Raw genomic sequence first — 21,057 nt, 5'->3', positions numbered from 1 at the left:
GCTGTATGGCATATACTTATCTTAAATTAAAATGAATAAAATTAATTTTGAAACTTTTTGAGAATGTCATAGTACTTCAATGCAATGGGATGTTGCAAAACCAGGATTGGGAGTCACTGGTATAGACAATGCTGAGCTAGATGGGCCAGTGGTATATGGCAGTTTCATATGTTCATGGACAGCCATGCCATTGCTACATCTTGCTACAGGCATGCTTTGTGTCTTCTGTTGTAAATGCTAGTAGTTTTTGAATCAGATGAAATCATGTGTGCAGCCTGTAACGTACTCTCCAGTGACCAGTTTCAGTTTCTGCTGTTGTCTTATTTACCTGGAGATTACGACACTGGTATAAATAACTCACTGAAAACACTATATAGATTGAAATTATGATAATTTCCTGTTTTCTTGTTAGGAAGGTGATATGCCAATTCATGAACTACTTAGCCTTTATGGCTATGATGGTACTGTACCGCTACCAGAAGAAGAGGAAGAGGAGGAGGAGGAGGAGGGTGAGGGTGAAGATAATGATGACAACAGTGGCTTCAGTGGAGAAAATAAAGTGAGTTAGACTTATGCATTTGAAAGTTTGGTCCATGCTGTTGACTGCCATTTGCCTGTGGCAAGCTGGTATGTACAGTTGGCAATAAGATTAGCATTTAAACCTGGAGTATGCTCTTCATTTCCAGTTTTGTCTCTTAAAGGCCAGAAGGAGGAGCTAGAACTAACAACCATAGGATTCTGCTGTAGAAACCCAGTGCAGTGCTTTGATGGCTGTATATATGTATAAAGGTTGGGACCTCCTGCTTTGAAGAGACACATTCCCTGTCAATATGTTTAATTTGCACCTTTCCCTTTCACTAAAGGTAGGTTCTAATGCCCTTTGCACAGTGAGACACGTTAGGGCAGTTGATTGAGCTTTCCCAGATTTTTTGGGACTTGTGTGTGTTGGCTTGCATGATCTTTTTCTAGGTCTTCTAGAGCTGTGCAAACAGCCCTCTAGCAGCCAGCAAGGTACCTTTTGGAGACTACTTCCATTAAAGAACTGGTACATTTTAAGGAAGAGTCAGATGGTAACTGACTGGTGAACATTCTTGGGTTACGAGTTGACCTGTTTGATTTCTCCTACTTACCATTCCTTCATGTAGGCAGGACACAGCCTACAGGAAACCTCCCACATCTGAATATAGGATTGCCCTGATTTTATGAGATTGAAGTCACTAGAAAGTGTGATCATCCCAAATTCAGTTATAGCTTTTCCTTTTAATCTTGTCTGATTTCCAAAGAGAACAGTAGAGAAAGTGTGCAAACAAGCCCAATCTCAAATACAATCCAAATTATCATAGTACAGTCCCAGAGAAAGCAGTGAGTACATCCCTAAGGAAGCTGCCAGGCCTAGCTTTAAATAACTGGGAATACCACCTTGGCTATCACACTAGCGGAAATAGTGCAAGGGCATGTCTTCAGTAGAAAGAGGGTTGGCAGTTAACCTTTCAGAGATTTCATGTGTTTTCACCTTGCCTCAGGCAATGCAGGTAAGTGCCAAATTACATAACTATGTTAGGGTTTTGTGATGAAAACAATTGCACGGATCCTAAGCAGAGTAAGTGGGTCATGCAAGGAGAAGGCAACTTTCTTACGCACGCACGCGCACACACACACACAACCATTGCCTCACTCCACTTTAATCTCTGAAATCATAATCTTCAGGTCAGTGGACTTGAAGACACAGTGTGGGGTGCAAATTGGAGGCCCGCAACAGAAATGGGGGAAATCAGCAAACATTCCCCTTCCCTTCTCTTTAATTGGAAACACCATGCTGTTGGAAAAACTGCGACTTCATGGTACCTTAGGATCAAAGCCATTATTTTTACTATAGTAGGAATGTGAGGCAGTTTTGGAGAAAAATGTACAACAGCGAAAGTTCCATATTTTTGTAAAGACTACTGCAGAATATGCAGGTTAGCCCCACACAGGGATTAATGCAAGTGAAATGTTACAGAGAAGCCTTCATGCTCTTACTACAAAACTTTGCCCCTAAAGTACATCACTAACCTCCCCCATCACCTGCAATGAGCAGCTTTTTTTACATTGCTGTGTTGTAGAATAAACCCATTAAGGTATATAAACAAGCTGTAGCTTATATTAATAGTCCTATTCATTTTAACCCCATCCCAAATACAATGTCATGTCATAATTAAGCACAACATATTTCAGGTGTGAACTAATCTTTTCTCTCATTTTAAAGCATTTATTTCTGTGAATTGGCTACATGCTCCTTCTACTTGTGTTAGAGAGCCTTGATTCCAGTCTTGCCACTTCCGTGGAATGTTCTGTAGTTTCATGAGTTACAGTGGCTGTGATAAACTTCATGGCTATTACTCAATGCTGCAGGACAATTGCAACAGGGCACCAGCAGAGAAGTAAGCAGATCTGTTGTTTCTGATCAGGCTATTCATGGCGTTTCGTATCTTGCCCTGTCTCAGACTTTGAGAAACCTGCATTTTAATACATTCATTTGTCCAGTATGTCCTGCTGAGAAATACCAACACATTTACTAGCCAATTTACTTACGTTGAAAAGTGATTTGTCTAGTGACAAACTATATGGCAAACTGTAAAATTTACAATTAGTACCAACAGGTCTTTCTGTTGTTCTCATGTGTAAAATGACTCTCTCTGGCTGTAAAATGTAGAGGTGGGAAAATAAAATTGTAAACAAACAAGTCAATATGGTATAGTAGTTTGGCCCAGGTTCAGATTTCCACTCAGCCATGAAGCACCCTGGAAAACTTTGGGCCAGTTGCTTTCGCTCAGCCTAACTTACCGGCTGTGGGGGCAAAATGAAGAAGGGGATAATTGTGTATGGTGTCCAGAGCTTATTGGAGAAAGGACTGGATAAAAAACTGCAATACCGAGAAAATTTTGAACATAAGAGTAACTCTGCCTTGTCTGTCTCATTCTTTATAAGGAGGAGGCCACAAAGGATTCATCTGGTCAGGAGGATGAAACCCAATCCTCCAATGATGACCCAGCACCATCTACCATACAGGAAATAATTCGACCACGTCGGTGTAAATATTTTGATGCAAGTATGTGATTTCTTCAAGTATAATCTAAACCAGTCTTCAAACATTGTAATTCATTTTTCAAGATTGGCTGCACATTCTCTTACCTCAAATGAATGCAACCATTTTTCAAGATTGGCCGCACGCACGCGCGCGCACACACGCACACACACACACACACACACACGTTGTGTATATTAGACTTAAAAAAAACTGCTAGAATTTTAAAGGCAGTTCGTAGACAGATGTCATTTCCTACAGTGCAGTTTGGCATTCATTCTTAAGTCACTGGTTGGAAATGTGATGTCAAAAGGATTTAGACTGATGTGTACTTGTTAACTAAGCATAAGGGCACAGAATTCCAGAACCATTTAGTGTTCTCTTAATTTCTTTGATAAAAGTAAAATTCTTTCTTGCTAAATCAAATGTTTATGTTTTGGAGAACCAAAAAGAAAATAAAGTCTTCATTATGTTACCTGTGGACTATTTACACAATAGTATAAATTTATGTTTCTGTTCCTGTATGGATGCTAGTAGAGATTTAACTTTTCTCCTACTCTAGCTGCTTTCTGCTTAGTTCTACTTATTTAGGAGCAGCTATGATCAGAAATACAGGTTCTAGCTTAATAACATCTCAAGTAGGCAAAAGCAATGTTTTGAATTTGCTTCTTTCATTGATATGAAAGCATAGGATCAAGTTGGAAAATAGAGGTTTGAGTTTATGGAATGGTTTTCACATTGTTTGACCCAGGGGTGTTGAATTCATTTGTTATGAAGGCCAGATATAACACAAATGTGACTTGGTCGGGACAGGTCCGTGGGGGGCTGGCCCCAGAATGGCACTGGGGCGTGCGTGTGCCTGGACTGGTGAGCCCACAGCAAGGATGGAGTGACTTTAGGGGGCTTCACAGGCCTACAAGCCAGCTGAGGAAACTCTTGCTTTCGACCTGGGTAGGAGGGGGGTTGCCTTAACTGGCTTGTGGGCCTGATTAACTCCCTCAAGGGACTGGATATGCATATTAGACACCCCTAGTTTACCCTTTTGATTATCTGTTTACATAGGTATTTTTGACAATTGTTAAAAGGTTTAATTCCTAAACATCATAAACTAGGGAGGGAGCTTTTTTATGCCTATTTAACCTTTGGGGTAGTGTATTTAGAGTTTGTTTATCGCCTTTCTCTTTTTCTGACATTGTTGTAGGATTTGCATTCTTTATAACTAGGTTCACTAAAGAGTTCATTGACTCTATCCATTCTTGTTTCTTTGTTCATTTGAACTCTTAAGTGTTTTCTGATGACTTAAAGGTAAAAGAAATAACAAAAGTAGTAGCTGCCAGAATTATTTTAAAGGTCATCTTCATCGACTTTCTGGCTGCTTCTAATAGTCTTCAGTCTGATTTAAAGATACAAAAAGATATATTCCTTTCTGCTCTGGCATGAAAATACATGCTTTTTCTGACTTTCAGAATGAAGCCTTTCTTAGGTAGGTTATGAAGATCAACTCTTCAGCAGTAAATATCAAAAATTTCTGTGCAGGATAATGTAAGGCTTTTTAGCAGAAAATCCTCTTGTTGCAGTTCTCAGGATTACCTAGTAAGGAGGTCCCTACCATACCTAGTCATATAGAGTTGCTTGTGACATCATAGCTCCATGCTTAGGTAACCAACCAGATTTGGCTTTGAGACACCTGTAACTAGGATATAGTTTATTTGGAGGAATATGTTTCAAGGCAGCTATTCCCATTTAAGTAACAGTTATTAATTTTTATATAGATAGCGAAATAGAAGAAGAATCTGAAGAAGACGAAGATTATATTCCTTCAGAAGATTGGAAAAAGGTAAATGTGTGAGGCCTTCTGATAAAATTATATGAAACATTTTGTGCACATAATATAAGCCTCATCCAGAATAAGGAACAATTTTTTCACTGTAAAAATTCTTCTTACCCACTTAGAGTTCATTCAAGAGTCCAGAAACAAGGCTTAGCAATGCTAACACCATCCAAATGTGTGATTAGTTTGAGAATTCTCTTGAAAAGGCTCGTGTCCCAGGGTGTATATGTTAATCCCCACATCTGAAAATGTCTTGGCAGCCCTGAGGCCTAAAAAACATAGTGACTGGTCCCTGCTTGGGTGTTGAATGTAGCAAAACCATTCCACTCAACTTAGGGATTTCTACATATTTAGTGCAGTCAGAAATTATTTTGTAAAATAATCAGAAGGGGAGTCATTAAAATGGCTTGCTAAGCAATGAGTATGCTGCTGAAAATCTGCAATGTTCACAGTGGAGAGTTAAAGGGAACAAAAGGGGAAAGAGGAAAAATTGGCCAATTCAAGCCTTAAGAACTGTAGAATCCTAGAGAAAAGATGGGGGGGGGGTTTTTTGGAGATTTTTCAATCCTTCCATGATTCTTCACAATTTCCCACCTTGTTCCTTCGGTTTAAGTAGATAGCTTCCATGCTAATCATGAAAGTAGCAATGTGCAGCTAGCCGCAGAGTGACAGGATTTATATGTATCTGAAAACATCCCCAGGAATACAGAAAATAGGGCTATATCCCTTCACCTCAGAAAGGAGAGGGCAAAACTAGGCAGATATGCAATGAAGTAAATAAAGTAATAGAGGCAGTAGAACACATATAATAATTAAAACTAGCTTATCAGATTGGAGAACAATCAAAAATATCAAAATAGCAACACAAACATTACAATAAAACAAGATTGAAAAAAAACTGACAACAATGCTATAAAATGGTATCTTACATAGAGCAAACAATGCAGTAAAGTTGGGCCACCATGTAAGTAAACAGTGGACAGAGAAATCCCTGTCTCTTCCAAAGTCCTTTAAAAGATCCCAGCCAGTTGAGTGTATCTCACCTAAGGGTTTGACGAGAAGATCACCCTGCTCATTTTCTAGATCTCCCCCCAGGAAGACCCCTCAATTTCGGGGCTGGAACTTGGAACCCTGTGAATGTATTGGTGCAGTGCAACATAGAGGAGGATGACTCCAAGGAGCTCCTCTAGCAGCACTGGACCTTTCCGGAGTGCATTGACTTCCAAATCCTCTATTTTATTGTGTCTAAGCATTCTGGAAAGGTCCATTGCCACAAGAGGAGCTCCTCAATGTCAACTTTGCCCAACACCAGGTGGGCTCTTGGCTTTGGGACTTCCGACATCAAGATGACTCACAGCATCCGACCCATCTGGAGAGATGTCCTTCCTCCTCTCCCTTGTCATCTAGCTATCAGTGCTGCTGCCTGGAGCGTTGTGGTGACAGTCAGCATCGGCAGTTGTGAAGCATGGATTCCTGGAGTCAAGTGTACTCTGTCCAAGCCCAGCCTGCCTTTGCAGGGGAGTGTCATCACCTTGCTGGTGCTCCTTCAGCCCTGTAGGACAGCAGCTGGTGCTCCTTCAGCCCTGTAGGACAGCCCTGTAGGACAGCAGTCCTCTCATCGCAGCTCCCTCAGGGCCCGTGGACAAGACTCTCCTTGGAGTCAGTTGTTGCTCCGGAGTCATACCCCACAATGGAGTCAAAACCCCAAACACAGTTGGAGCCCTCAGGGTAGGAGCTCCCCTATAATCTCACGGCTGTCACTGGAGTGGCTCCTTGAATCTGACACATACGTGAGACAGACACACTGTCTAACCTTTCTGACAATCAGTTTGAGCAGCCTGTGGAACTATTGCCTTCAGATGACCTGACTCTTTATTCAGAGCAGATTGTCAGGATGGCAATGCTTTGAACCTAACTGATTACTCCCTCCAGTGGCTTCACTGACCCGGTTGTGCTGTGTTTGTATGCAGTCAGTGAGAACCCTGCCGACATTGCAGGCTTGCCTAATTCAAGTAGTAATAGACAGCACAACGATGAAATATTAAATAATCAACCTGCCTTTGTTCAGAAGCCACCAAGATTTGGAACCTGGCAATCCTCCACAACATATCCCTCTCATCGCTCCACATTGCAGGCAAGGACAACATTCTGGTGGATGCCCTCAGAAGGGCGACCTCCCCAACCACAAGTGGGTCTCAAAACCATCCTATCAACAAGTGGTTTTAAACATGTAGGGTTCCCCAGGGGTCAATCTGTTCACTTCGCCAATGCCAAAGGCAGTCGATTCTGCTCTGGAGCAGAAGTGGGTATGGGGTCACTGGGAGACACTTCTTTCTTTCACGGGCAGGGGGAATTGCTATACGCCTTTCTCCCCTCCTACTGAAAGTATTAGTCAAACTACAGACAGACCACTCTGAGTGCATTCTGATCCCCCAGAGTAGGAAAGAAGATTTTGGTTGCCACTTTCCTTCTGCCAGAGATCTACTCACAATGGGAGATCTATACCATAGGTAGGTACAGTCCCTGCACCTGGCAGCTTGGTTGATTTTACCTTAACTGATTGGCCCCTAGAGTAGGAGGTTATCCTGATCTCTTGTAAACCATCAATCAGGAAACCTTACTCCAGCAAATGGGACTGTTTTTCATCCTGGTCAATGAACCAGGTAATCATGCCCACGTGAACCAGATAATCATGCCCATGCCCATGCCCCTTAGTTTTAGCTTACCTGTAATCACTCAGGGATGCGGGCCTTGCCAACACTTCCATTAAGGTTCACCTAGTGGTGATTTCTGCTTTTCCCCTGGTGTTCAATTCTGCTTCTTTGTTCTCACACCTTTTCTGTAAGAGGTTCTTGAAGGGTTTGTCTAACCTCTTCCTGGTGGTTTCCTCACCGCTGCCTCAATGGAGCCTTTCCGTCATCCTCTCATATTTAACCAGCAAGCCCTTTGAACCCCTGTTATCTTACAAGTTGGCACACTTACCATATGACATGGCCTTTTTAGTGTCTATCAAGTCAGTCAGAAGGGTAGAAGGCCTCAGGGCATTGCTCTGTCATGCTGACAAGGTGGTGTTACGGCCCAGCTTAGAACATTTCCCAAAGGTGATGTCACCTTTTCATTTGCACCTGACATAGTGTTGCCAGTGTTTTTTCCCAATCCCACTTCAGAATCTGAACAAACTGCACGGCTTAGACATTCACAGGGTGCTGCTGTAATACTTAGAACAAGACAGTTTCAAGTTGATCAATCTTTATTAATCTGTTTCTTTGACCTACACAAAAGGGAAAATAGTCTTCACACAGATTTTGTCCAAGTAGATTACAAAGGCCATTGGTTTGGCTTATCGTGTAGTCAGGGTGGAATGTCTGCTAAACATACATGCCCACTCCACCAGGGCACAGGCTTCCTCCGCTACATTGTGTGACCAAGTTGACATCACTGCAATCTCCCGTGCTGCCTCCTGGTCCAGTCCATTCACATTGATTCCAGGAGTGATGAAGCTGTGGGGAAAGCAGTGTTAAGAATTTGTTTAGATGACTGTTTAAATATATTAAGTGTCCTCTTAATGTGGAAATAAACCTATTTACATTACAGTCTATGATTGTGTCTGTGATCCTTTTCTTTTTTGGACTACCGTATATACTCATGTATAAGTCGAATTTTTCAGCACATTTTTAATGCTGAAAAAGCTCCCCTTGACTTACATGCGGGTCATTAAATATTTTTTGTGTTTTTACTTTGCCGGCCAGCAGGGGGCGCAGTTTTTATGCTAGAGGCACCAAAATTTCAGGGTACCCTCAGAAGACTCTCTTGATGATACCAGCCAAGTTTGGTAAAGTTTGGTTCAGGGGGCCCAAAGTTATGGACCCCCAAAGGAAGTGTTCCCATTCCCCATTGTTTTCAATGGGAGCTATTAGTAGATGGGGCTACCCTTTTGAGGGTCCATAACTTTGGACTCTCTGAACCAAACTTCATCAAACCTGGCTGGTCTCATCAGGAGAGTCTCTTTATGATACCAGCCAGGTTTGGTAAAGTTTGGGTCAGGGGATCCAAAGTTATTGACCCCCAAAGGGGATGCCCCATCCCCCATTGTTTACAATGGAAGCTAATAGTAGATTTTTCATTTCTGATAATATCCCTCTTAAAATCTAAGTTGGGTTACATTTGGACATACAGATGATGATGAGGAATCCAGTTTTGAAGGATTTTAACTCTTGTGTTTTAGCTTGGTTGCTGGTTGAGCTAAGGTTTTTGTACTTTTAAAGTTATTGCTGATACCATATTGTTCTTGTTGACCCTCTTTTCCATTTACAGAGCCAGTTTACTGTTTTTCTTTGAAATAAATATTCAAAAACATTTAACCTACTGATGCCTCAATTGATGCTGCATTTCCCACCCTCGACTTATACGCGAGTCAATAAGTTTTCCCAGTTTTTTGTGGTAAAATTAGGTGCCTCGACTTATATGCGGGTCGACTTATACACGAGTATATACGGGTAGTTTGATTTAGGGAAAGTAGCCACATGCTTACCTTGCCCTGCCACCTGGGGATTAGGTTTGCTACTCTCCCATGTGGGACTGCAAATAAGATCATGACTATGAAAAACAATGTTGTACTTACCTGTAACTGTTGTTCATCAAGTGGTCTTCTGTTCAGGCACACATCCCTCCCGCCTTCCTGGCTGTGAGCTATTCCCATATCACTCTCCCAGGATTCAGGGAGCACTTACCTCTCTGGGATTGGTTCACAGTGACTTGCGAAAATGGAGGAATTCCTCCCCCCTCCCAACCTCATGACCATTTTGGAGAACCTTCTTGCTGGCAGTCCCAGTGGGGAGGGAGCACTGTTTCCAGGGAAGAAAAGCTTGTGAATCTTTCTCCAGTGATGGCAGTCCTGTGCAAGCTCAGTCCCATGTGTGCCTGCACAGAAGGCCCCTCAATGAACAGTAGTTACAGGTAAGTGCCATTTTTTAAAAATGGGGGGGGGGGTTGCTGTGAGAGTTCACTGAGGAATTAATTGGTTTTCTTGGCAGCTAGCTCTCACTATGAAAAGCACTGATATACTTATGTATTGAAAATTAATCTAATTAAATTAAGAAGTTAGTAGTTGCAGTCATTGCTGTTTTGCCATCCAGTCATGGCTTTTAGAAATGTGTGGTATATTCATATGAAGCAGTCCTATTTTTCTTACAGTATACCTTCATGCCAGTAGGCATAGAAATTATGTTTAGTTTCATTCTGCTAATTGTATAATTTAATCTTCCATCTGTTTTTTTCAATAGTTTTGTTTGCAAGGACTTTCAGTTATACTTTTAGTTAGTGTTGTTCATTGTTACAAAGGAACATTAAATTGCTTTTTGTTTTTCAAAACAGGAAATTATGGTGGGTTCCATGTTTCAAGCTGAAATTCCACTTGGAATATCTAAATACAAAGAGAATGAGAGAGGTAAATCTTTAGTAGTTGTTAATGTTCCTGTTGTAATTTGATCAGATTTTAATAGCTCAGACAAACCTGATGATTATTTTTTTCTGAAATAGCTTAAGTTTCAGTTATGAGAACCAAGTTTGGCATGATAAACTCTAGCATCTGAGAACACAGTAATATGACTTTTCATTTAATATGGGTACAAAAACTCTTGGTGAGTTTTCCATATTTGAGCAGTCATGAGAATCAGAACCAAGATCTAGATCTTCCCTTTGTACAGTCCCAGTAAAGAGTACAAGAAAAGGCTTACCTTTGGTACCAGAAAACCTGTATGTTGGAAATATTACCTGTAGCTAGCTTGTCATGGGTAGTGAAGGAAAATGCATTTTGTATGCAGCTTACCTTTGGGTCAAGATGACAACTGAGTTTTCCTTTACCAAGATCTAAACTCTTTACAATGTTTCTAATGTCTGGATCGGCCCTCAGCTGGATAGCCCCAAGCTAGCCTGATCTCATCAGATTTCGGAAGCTAAGCATAGTTGGCCCTGACTAGTACTTGGACTCCAAGGAATACCAGAGTCATGATGCAGAGGCAGTCAATGGCAAACCACCTCCAAATGTCTTTTGTCTTGAAAACCCTACCAGCCCTCCATAAGTTAACTGTGACATGATGGCAATTTTTTTTTTAAAGGCTGAATATTCTCTGGGTTTTAGAACTCAACCAATCATTGATAAACAAGTTAGACTCAACATGTGTTGCCAGCTTTAATGTAGAAGCCAGCTGCCTAAGATTTTCACCATATGGTAGTGGTAAAAGGTAAAGGCTTTACATGCACCGAGATATTACTGACCCTTGAGGTAACATCACATCACAGATTTACTGGGCAGACTATGTTTACTGGGTTATTTGCCATCGCCTTCCCCAGTCATCTAGACTTTAACCCAGTGAGCTGGGTACTCATTTTACCAAACTTGAAAAGATGGAAGTCTGAGTCAACCTTGAGCTGGCTACCTGAAACCAGCTTCTGTCAGGATTGAACTCAGGCATGAGCAGAGCTTTGACTGCAGTACTGCAGCTGTCCGCTGTCTGAAGGCTGCTGCCTGGGAGTTTCACCATGTGGTAGTAGGGAGACTCTTAAATCCTAGCATTAACATAATAGATGGAGTTACCACAGCTAATTCTTCTTGTTTGAAATCTCAGCACACACTCCAACTAGATCTAGGTCTCAGATTCTTCAAGAAAGAGCTGTAATAGACTGGTTATTCAGTTGAGTTATGCCAGAATTAAGTGCACATTAGCAAGAGTCCAACCACTAACATACACTGTTGGACAAAACATTGTTGTCTTCCGTCTTCTGGTATCAAACTTTTCTTGCCAGGGCTTCTCTTTCTGATTAAAAACAAAACAAGCCTGCCTTCTTTTGACTTCTAGTGAGTTGTGATGTGGGTTCTGTATTTGGCTGGAACCCTCAGTGAATTAATCAAAGATTGCACATGACATAGCCAATTCCTTTTTGGCTGAAATTTTGCTTGTGGAATAAGGGGGAAAAATTACTGCATGGCATGATTTTAGCATCAAGCTGAAAGGTGAAGACTAGAAAACTTCTAAAGTTACATACTAGTGAATTATAATATGTAATATCAACTCTATCTAATTTAGTATATGAAAATGATGACCAACTGCTCTGGAATCCTGATCACTTGACTGAAGAAAAAGTGATTGAATTCCTTAATGAAGCCTCTAGACGAACTGGTGATGAAAGAGGAATAGATGCTATTCCTGAAGGGTCTCATATTAAAGACAATGAGCAGGTATATGAAACTCACTGGAACTCTTTGTGGCTTCTTGTATTCCAAATGTAATGACCAGCCATAGTGTGTGATGTCTGAACAAGCTCGTTGTGTGTTCCCTACTTTCCTTGCCTCAGTCCCCATGCATATTGTGGTTGTATGTTGGGATTTGGTTGGTTGATTCTTTGAAAACTATCTGGAATCTTGAGCTAGTCTGAAATGTAGCTGTCAGGCTATTGACGGGGTGGAATATAGCAGTGGTATCACCACGGTGCTAAAAGAACTGCACTGGTTTGGCTGTTTGTTTTCAGGCATAGTTCAAAGTGCTGGTTCTTACCATTAAAGCCCTAAAGGCTTGAGGCCAGGCTTCCTAACTGATCCCTCCTTTCCTATTCCCTCTCTGATCCTCAGATGTGAGGGGCATAGCAATCAGAGATGGGTTTTCAGTAAATTGACAACTGCCTGTACACTTACCTTCTCTATTGTAATCCCCAATCACCTTGTGGGATGGTCTACCTGAGGGGTCAGGAAGGTTCTTACTCTTCTGGTTTTCTGCAGACTATGCATATATGAATTATTCAAGAGGGTTTTCCTGCACTGGGAATAGGATAGCACTGTACAAAACCACTCACAAATTTGCTTGGGACAAATTACCAGGGGCTATGGTCTATACTACTGTGTATAGTTTGCTGTGAATTGGATCTTACTATGTAATCTTGCATCAATCCAATCTTACTATGTAATCTTGCATCAATATATGTCATGTAATGTATGCTTTGCTTCCATTCTGTTTTTTAGATTTCTGGTTGGTTTTGCAACCCAAATCTTATTTTATTGTTTATTGAGTGTCCCATCCTGATGATTGTATTGATTCACGGAATCTGCCTTGATTCCCAGTGAGAAATGCAGGCTATAAATACCATAAACGTAGTGACACCCTGCCTATGAAATTCCCTTTCGCTTCAGGCTTACCTGATACCTGTTATTTTCAAGGCTTTAGCAAAAGTCTTTATTCAGAAACAGCGGTTCAGGTGTAATAGGCTATCAGACGTTTATTAGCAGATCTGGAAAAATCCCTACCAAAATCGCTCTTCAAATACAGAAAGCAATGGCTAGCCACCCCTCTCCTAAGCCACAACTCCCTTCCCAGAGAAACTGACTCTTCCCTCCCAACTAGAAAGGAATGCAGCTGAGCCCCCCTTATCTTGTGCTACATTATCCCAGCCAACATAGTGTTATGGAAGTTTTTACCCATTAAAAACTCCACACAAGGATGGCTAATAGCAAGCTAGGTTTATTGACATGTGAGAGAGCAATACCATGGTACCAACTTTCTGAAGTCTGAATCACAGTACAGTTCATTTTAAGGCGTTTCTGAACAAACCCTTCTGACCACTTCTGGCCAATCCTGGCTTTCCACTCAGGCTCACAATCTTAACCTTTAACATGATTATCACAATCAGCAAAATACATTTTTAAAAGAATACATCATTTGACTTGGTTATGTATGCATCATTTGACTTGGTTATGTGTGGGGAATACATATACTTTCTGTCCAGTAAGCATAATCAGCAAAATGCCTAACCAGTTGGGTGGACCATCTCCATATAATTCGAACCCCTAGGTCAGTGCTCACTGTTGCCCTTTCACTCATAAGCAAGTATCTGCTGGTTCTTGCAAAATAGCAAACGTGGCAGTTCCAATAGCACTCAGTCACTGATTTCCTGAGTGCAACCGCAAAATGTATTTTCAGCTATGAATATTTCTCAACTGTGGTCTTGCAACCAATATCAACAGGACACAACCCCAGGTGTCAGTAGAATGTGAATTCCAAAAGGAGCAGCTTTCGGGGTGGGGGGACGGGGAAGATGACCATATCCACCTCCAATCAGGAGGAGAATTATGGTCACGCCTGGTATAAGACTGGGCATGACAGTTATGCTATTCTAGGCACAAGGCCAAAGTGTTTCTATTTACCTAGGATTTTAATATCAGTTTTATAGTGTGTTTTTAGACTGAAAAGTTGTATTCATTTTAAGGGACTCAATTTCCTGTTCTCATGGTCTGGCGATTGTTTTTGTGTTGGGTTTTAATTAGCAATTTTTCATATTTTCATGTTTTTATTACGTTGTATTCTGCCTTGGGCAGGTTCCCTGGAGAAACATCATAAAAGTTTCCTAAATAAATAAATGATAAGTTCCTCTTTAGCCCAAACTATAATTTGCAGTTGTAGGCCTGTGGTCAAACTTTGATTTGATATTCCCTATGGACAAAGATTGTAAGCTATGATTTGCAGTCCTGATTTTGAGAGTGAGCTCAAACCATAGTTTGACTATTCAGATGTAATGGCAAATAATGGCATGTGCTAAAATGGGATTTTAACTGTATATGGAAACATCAGCTAGGTACACTGGAAGCTTGAATCTCATTTGAATAGTGCCAAACTAAGCCATAACTTCAATTTTTAAAAAATAGACTAAATTGCTTTTAAAACCACTTCCAGTGTAAAATTAGGACACAAGCACAAAACCTTGAAAGTAAATACTAGAAAAATGGGTTAAATATTAATTTTATTTCTTTTTAAACAAACTATCTTAGCTGGAGAATTCAGAATTTCACATTCAGAATCAGTTTCCAATAATAAATGAAATGGTTGACTATTGCATTCCAACAGAATCTTGATAGGGCAATCATAGACATTTCTCTCTCTCTCCCAGGCCTTGTATGAGTTAGTGAAATGCAATTTTGATACCGAAGAAGCACTGAGAAGATTAAAATTTAATGTGAAAGCAGCTCGAGGTAGGTATATGTTGTCATTTTTGAAGTGGTGGTGGAAACACTTAACATCAAGATCCTTTCCATAAGTCCAGATTTGTGATTGCTGTCATTGTTACTTTAATATTACAAATCTGTACCACAGGCATATATACCATTGTAAAGCCCCTTTCTGCCTTTTAGAGTTCAGCTTTGGTGTAGTGATTTGTAGGACTGTGCAGTAGGATCTTCTAGTTGGTATTGGTGAGCAAATTTCCCCATGACTTACAAGGAGTTTAGTCGGAAAATTTTGTGGACATATGTTTATGTACTAACAAGTTTCATGTTCTTAATGTTTGTATACATTGTGAAAAATACAATATTTGTAAGCTTTAATATTAGCTTCTTATTAAGACTGTTGTATTCAGTCTTCAAAAACCTTATACCACTATGCATACTCAAACCCTGAGATGGACTTTATGTTTGAAGTGCCATCAGGTTGCTTCTGACTTATAGGGATCCTATGAATTATTGGCCTCCAAAAGGACCTGTCATTAACAGCGTTGCTTCAATCTTGCAAACTGAGGGCCATGGCTTCCTTTATAGAGTCAATCCATCCCATTTTGGTTCTTCCTCTTTTCCTGCTGCCTTCCAGTTTTCCTAGCATTATAGTCTTGGCCAGTGACTCCCTACCTTCCCATTATGAGACCAAAATGATAGCCTCAGTTTGATCATTTTAGCTTCTAGGGAGAATTTAGGTTTGACTTGATCAAGAAACCACTTGTTTGTCTTTTGGGTGGACCATAATGGTCATAAAACTATCGTGCAATAGCGCATTTCAAATGAATTAACTTTCATCTTGCTAGTCATTATTGTCCATCTTTTACATCTGTGCTTAGTAATGCGGAATAGTATGAATTATCTTAATCTAGGTTGCCAACAATACTTCCTTGGTATTAAGAATCTGTTTTAACCTTCATGGCTGCTTTCCCAGTATCAATCTTCTGATGTCTTGGTTTCAGTCTCTTTTTTGGTTGATGATGGAGCCGAGGAATAGGAAATCTTTAACAATTTCAGTGTCTTCATCATAAACTTTAAAGTTGTGTAATTCCCCCTGTAGTCATTACTTCCATCTTCTTGATGTTCAGTTGTAATCCTGCTTTGACAATTTCTACTTGAGTATTCATCAGTAATAATGTGTTTATCAGTAGTAATGTGCCAGTAATGTTGTTATCTGCATATCTCAAATTGTAAATGTTCCTTTCATCGATTTTCACTCCAGTTTCATCTAAATCTAATCTAGCTTTCCTTATTATATGTTCTGCTTATAGATTGAACAGACAGGGAGATAAAATATTTCCTTGTTTGGCACCTTTGCCCATTGGGAGCCATTCTGTTTTCTACCTGTCCTGGCAGTAGCCTCTTGTCCAGAGTACAGGTCGCAAATCCGATCCATCAGACGTTGTGGCATACCCATTTCTTTTAAGACCAACCATAACTTTTATTATCCACATAGTCAAAAGCTTTGCTGTAATTTATGATTTTTTTTCTGAAATTATCTCGTCAGCTCCAGTAACCACTGTAAATTTACAATATGGCCTCTGGTGGCATCTTCCTTTTCTGAAACCAGTTTGAACATCTGGTATTTGTCATTCCATATATAGTAACAGTTTTTGTTGTAAGATTTTGAACATCGCTTTACACACATGAAAAATTAATATGATATTTGGGTGCTGTGTGGTTTCCGGGCTGTATGGCCATGTTCTAGCAGCATTCTCTCCTGACATTTCGCCTGCATCTGTGGCTGGCATCTTCAGAGGATCCTCTGAAGATGCCAGCCACAGATGCAGGCGAAACGTCAGGAGAGAATGCTGCTAGAACACGGCCATACACCCCGGAAACCACACAGCACCCAAGTGATTCCGGCCATGAAAGCCTTCGACAATAAATTAATATGATAGTCTGATAATGTGATGGCCACTGTTTTGTTTTCCATATTTCTTGACATATTAAGATATTGATGGACTCCATTTCTGTTGTTTGAAATAGCTCCATTGATACTCCATCTACTCCTGGTGATTTGTTTCCACCAATTGTTTTGAGTGTAGTTTTCACTTCACTTTCTAAAACTACAGGTTCTTCTTCAAAAGGTTCTTCTTTGAAGGAGTCCCATCATCCTTTCATCTCTTCTGTATAGTTCTTCAGTAGATTGTTCCCATCTTCTCTCTTTTTTGTCCTGTTCAGTTAACGTATTTGTGTTGCTTTTTCAGCTTTAAATTCCCATTTGATTTCTTGGATCTTATGGAAAGCTGTCTTGTTCTTCCTTTTTCGTTGTTCCATTTCTTTTCATTGGTTATTAGTTCTTTTTGTCACTGTGTGCAAGTTACTGGAATGCTGCATGTAGACTTCTGATTCTAAAACATACAACTTTCCAATCCTTGTTCATCTTGGACCTATTTGATTGTGACTAATCCTTGATTGTTGCCTAGACGAAGACCATAGTGATGTCCATTGTTGCTGACTGTACATAAAAGGGGTCAGACTTCAATATCCTTGGCCTGCTGTCAGAGGCAGCCATTCTGATCATATTACACTGATCTTGGTGCAGCATCCAGGCTTTGATTCTATTTTCAGATCCTATTAAGATGTTTGTTTTGATTCTTATAGTTTTAAAATGATTTATGACCAGGGGACTCTGGCCAGTATAAATCCATCCACAAACATGTTCATTAAATTTTTATTATTTGCTGATTTTCTCATCTTGTTTTTGATAAGGTAGTTTATTGGAAGCTGCTCAGGAGGTCTCAGAAAAGCATAGCAGAGTAGATATGTTTTAAATAAATATTCTGACCTGTTCCTTATGATTAAGGTTCAGTATATGTTACTGGCTTTCTTCTTGGTTTGGGAGTATGTCATAAAGGTGTGTGTCATATATTCCTTTTCTTTCAGAGGAGCTATCTGTCTGGACGGAGGAAGAATGTAGAAATTTTGAACAAGGTTTGAAGGCCTATGGAAAGGATTTTCACTTGATTCAGGCAAACAAGGTTAGTGAACTGGCCACAAAAATCTAGCTAATACCCATTTGTGCCTTTACAAAAATTGAGGAGACTGTCAGTGGCATGGGAAGGTTACTTTTCTTCTGTTTGTTTAGATTAACTTTGGCACATATTTCACATAGTAAAGCATTGCCTGCTTTAATTTTGGCATAGATCTTAATCATGATTAAGGCTAACAAGTTCATGCTTAACTGTGGTTTGCTAACCAGCTTCAAGCTTGATTATTTATGGCTGAGGATTATTAAGTTCTTTACTGCTGTAAGCTGCTGGTGCTTCTGTAAGAAGTGTGCCTACTGAATTTTTTCGCTGTTTTTTCATGAAATGTGTTTTTATTTGAATGAAGTCATGGTATCATTATTTTGAGACTTTGACCAATGGGAAAATACACTGGCAAGTTTGTACTGCCATGAGCAGTTTGTGCCACTGTCTTCAGTGCATTCAGTGGTTTCCACTAGCCTGCTGGCATTCAACTTTAAAGCACTGAACTATTTGATAGAACCTATTGCTAAGTTTTCCCTATTTCTTACCAAAATTTCTAATTCACCTGTTAAAAGATCTCATGATAAACTGCGTTAGCTATCTGGATGTACTGAGGCTGTGATGACGTTAACAAAGGTTTAAACTATTTTTTCTAGGATCAGTCTTTTTAAAAAAAGGTATTTGTAGTCTTATGTTGTGCCTGGTATATAGAATAGCAAGTGATATTTTAGGTAAGAATATTTCATATTCTAGCCTTTTTATTACTGAAATAGATAGGTAGACATCAAAAGGATGAGGTATCACACTGTATAACACTAAGCATTTCCCAACAGGAGAATGCTACTTGCTACTATCTAGACTGCCTCTCTAAGTTTTATAAAGCAAACAGTGTGGTAGCATATGACAGAGAGGGCAGGGAACCTTGACATTTGGTTGATTTTTGCAAGTCTATTTGATAACTGTTGTTACCTTCAAATCTGCACACATATATGTATCTCAGTTAAATTTTCACTGAAGAGGTCTGGTCTTCTCAAATGAGCATATTGATCATGAACATAGAAATGGAGGACAAAATTATGTACAGTGTCTTGATCTTGTAGGAAGGACAGAATAAAAATGGGATAGAAAACTGATTATGTCTGCAAATCTGTGTGTGCAGATTTGGAAGTAAGCTCTAAAGTCAGTGTACATGCATAGGTCTGGACACTTGTAAGACTTGTAAGTGTTGTACTGCTTATTTTTCATAGGTACGAACACGATCTGTTGGTGAATGTGTAGCATTTTATTACATGTGGAAAAAATCAGAACGATATGACTTCTTTGCTCAGCAAACACGATTTGGTAAAAAGAAGTACAATCTGCATCCAGGTGTAACGTAAGTAGTGTTGTTTACGTGTCCCCTTTTTTCTTTGTTTTGCTGTGTATGAAAATGAGAAATAGAAAATGCATGTTTGCTGAACAGTGCTTTATAGTGTCCAGTGTGAACGTTTCATTCTTGTAGCATCAAAAGCTTATCTTTCCAGACCCGCAAGTGCTCTTCATCCTTAGCACTTTCCACTCTGTAAAAAATGTTGGTGCTCATAGTACCATGTCATTTGAAAGGAACAGAAATTGTGGACAAACACACCAAAAAAATCCTTGAACGTAGCAATCTGCATACTCCTAAACTATTTGACATTGTGAAGCCGAAGTATGTTGCAGTGGGATCCAAAACCCTATACTATATTTATGTACAAGAACAACAGCTTTTCTCCCTGTCCCCAAAGTCTTCCATCAAGAAAAAGAGGAAGTTGCCTCATTTGCATGCAAGTTACTTGTACAGTAATTTAAAAAATTGTATAACATTTTTGTGGGGATCATCATACAATCAGTGCCATCTCCCTTTTGAGTAAATATGATAATAGTTGTTAATGGGTCAGAGTCCATGTCTTCTTTCATGAGAGTGGGGTGGAGCCATTTCACCAATTTTCCTCACACTGTACCCACAAATGCACTACCCTCCTGGGGCTTGCATTTCAAGGAGTACAGTCCGGGAAAGGGAAAAATTTGTTCAGGGAGAAGAGCTCCACTCATTTTTCTTAGGATCCTGCTAAGTATATGTACATTTTATTTTACTGCAGTGCTTGTGGTATATTGATACCATTCTTGTATTTGCCTGTTTTGCATATTACAGAATCTAAAATAAATATGTATGTATTGTATTTGCTTTGTGTTTTAAATTCTCAATTCTATTAAAAGAAAATATCATGCAGCAAAATGTCATATTCCACATGTTTGCAAATTACCTGTGGAACTTCTGTGGCATAATCAAACTGTATAGGTTTGATTATTATGCAGTCAATTTCGTGTTGTATCTTTAATTTATATACTGCCCTCCCCCAAAAGGCTCAGGGCGGTTCACAACAACATAAACCACAAGAAAAGCATAACATCATATAACGACAAGCAATAACCATGGCAGCAGTAACATAGGATCGATAATTTGAGGTTTATGATGTAGATTTGATTACATATAATTTAAATTAGAAAATCAGTTATAGATATATGTTAAATATTCAAATTATGCTGCATTGATAGTTGTCAGGGTGGTTAAAAAGCAGCTATTTTAAAAATGAACAAACTGATTTTCTTTAAGGTTTCAGATCTAATTTTCTTTTTAAATTAAATTAAATCCATGCAAAAAATCTCATCAGTGAGTCATATAGAAATGTATGGAAACTGTGGACTTTTTTGTAAATTGAGGAAGAAGCCTCTTACTGTCAGTCAAACACCACAATCATGCATTTAATTATATTAAGTCTTAGTACTGGGGAGTAGGGGTTGGCTTGTTGCTATGGAAATTATGAACTGAACCATTTGAGTAACCTGGTTGGCCCAATAGTTCCTGTCAACCTTTGATTCTGGCCTGAAGCCAAAAAGGAGTGAAGAGTTGAGGCAAAGCTATTTATGCCAATGCCGAATGAATCACAAAAAATAGTTATTGGAGAAAACTTGAATATAGATTGTTTTAAATGCCCTATTGGGGATCATGAGCACTGCATTGTCTAAAAATAAACATTCTGTAATGTATAATTTCAAAAATGGTAAAAATATTAATTCAAATATGTAACGAACATGTACCGTTTAAAGTTGTATAGATGCTGCAGTCAAAGAACAA

General features: G+C 39.6%; 1 protein-coding gene across 2 annotated transcripts in view; it reads left to right on the top strand.

Moving 5' to 3' along the window:
* The window catches only part of MIER1 (MIER1 transcriptional regulator), a 42,460-nt gene that overhangs the window by 17,077 nt on the left and 4,326 nt on the right, over positions 1-21,057 (top strand). Inside the window, exons 4-11 of one of the 2 annotated variants that reach the window (XM_048497326.1) lie at positions 413-559; positions 2,968-3,088; positions 4,837-4,901; positions 10,269-10,341; positions 11,981-12,132; positions 14,829-14,910; positions 17,815-17,909; positions 19,148-19,275. In XM_048497326.1, coding sequence (XP_048353283.1) covers positions 413-559; positions 2,968-3,088; positions 4,837-4,901; positions 10,269-10,341; positions 11,981-12,132; positions 14,829-14,910; positions 17,815-17,909; positions 19,148-19,275 — 863 coding nt within the window. The remainder of the gene's footprint in view (positions 1-412; positions 560-2,967; positions 3,089-4,836; positions 4,902-10,268; positions 10,342-11,980; positions 12,133-14,828; positions 14,911-17,814; positions 17,910-19,147; positions 19,276-21,057) is intronic. The other variant, XM_048497327.1, reaches the window with a different exon arrangement.

This window comes from Sphaerodactylus townsendi, linkage group LG05 (assembly GCF_021028975.2).
Source record: "Sphaerodactylus townsendi isolate TG3544 linkage group LG05, MPM_Stown_v2.3, whole genome shotgun sequence".
NCBI classification, from domain to species: Eukaryota; Metazoa; Chordata; class Lepidosauria; order Squamata; family Sphaerodactylidae; genus Sphaerodactylus; species Sphaerodactylus townsendi.
Note: the sequence above shows the minus strand (reverse complement) of the source record. Positions and strands in the feature narration are given on the sequence as shown.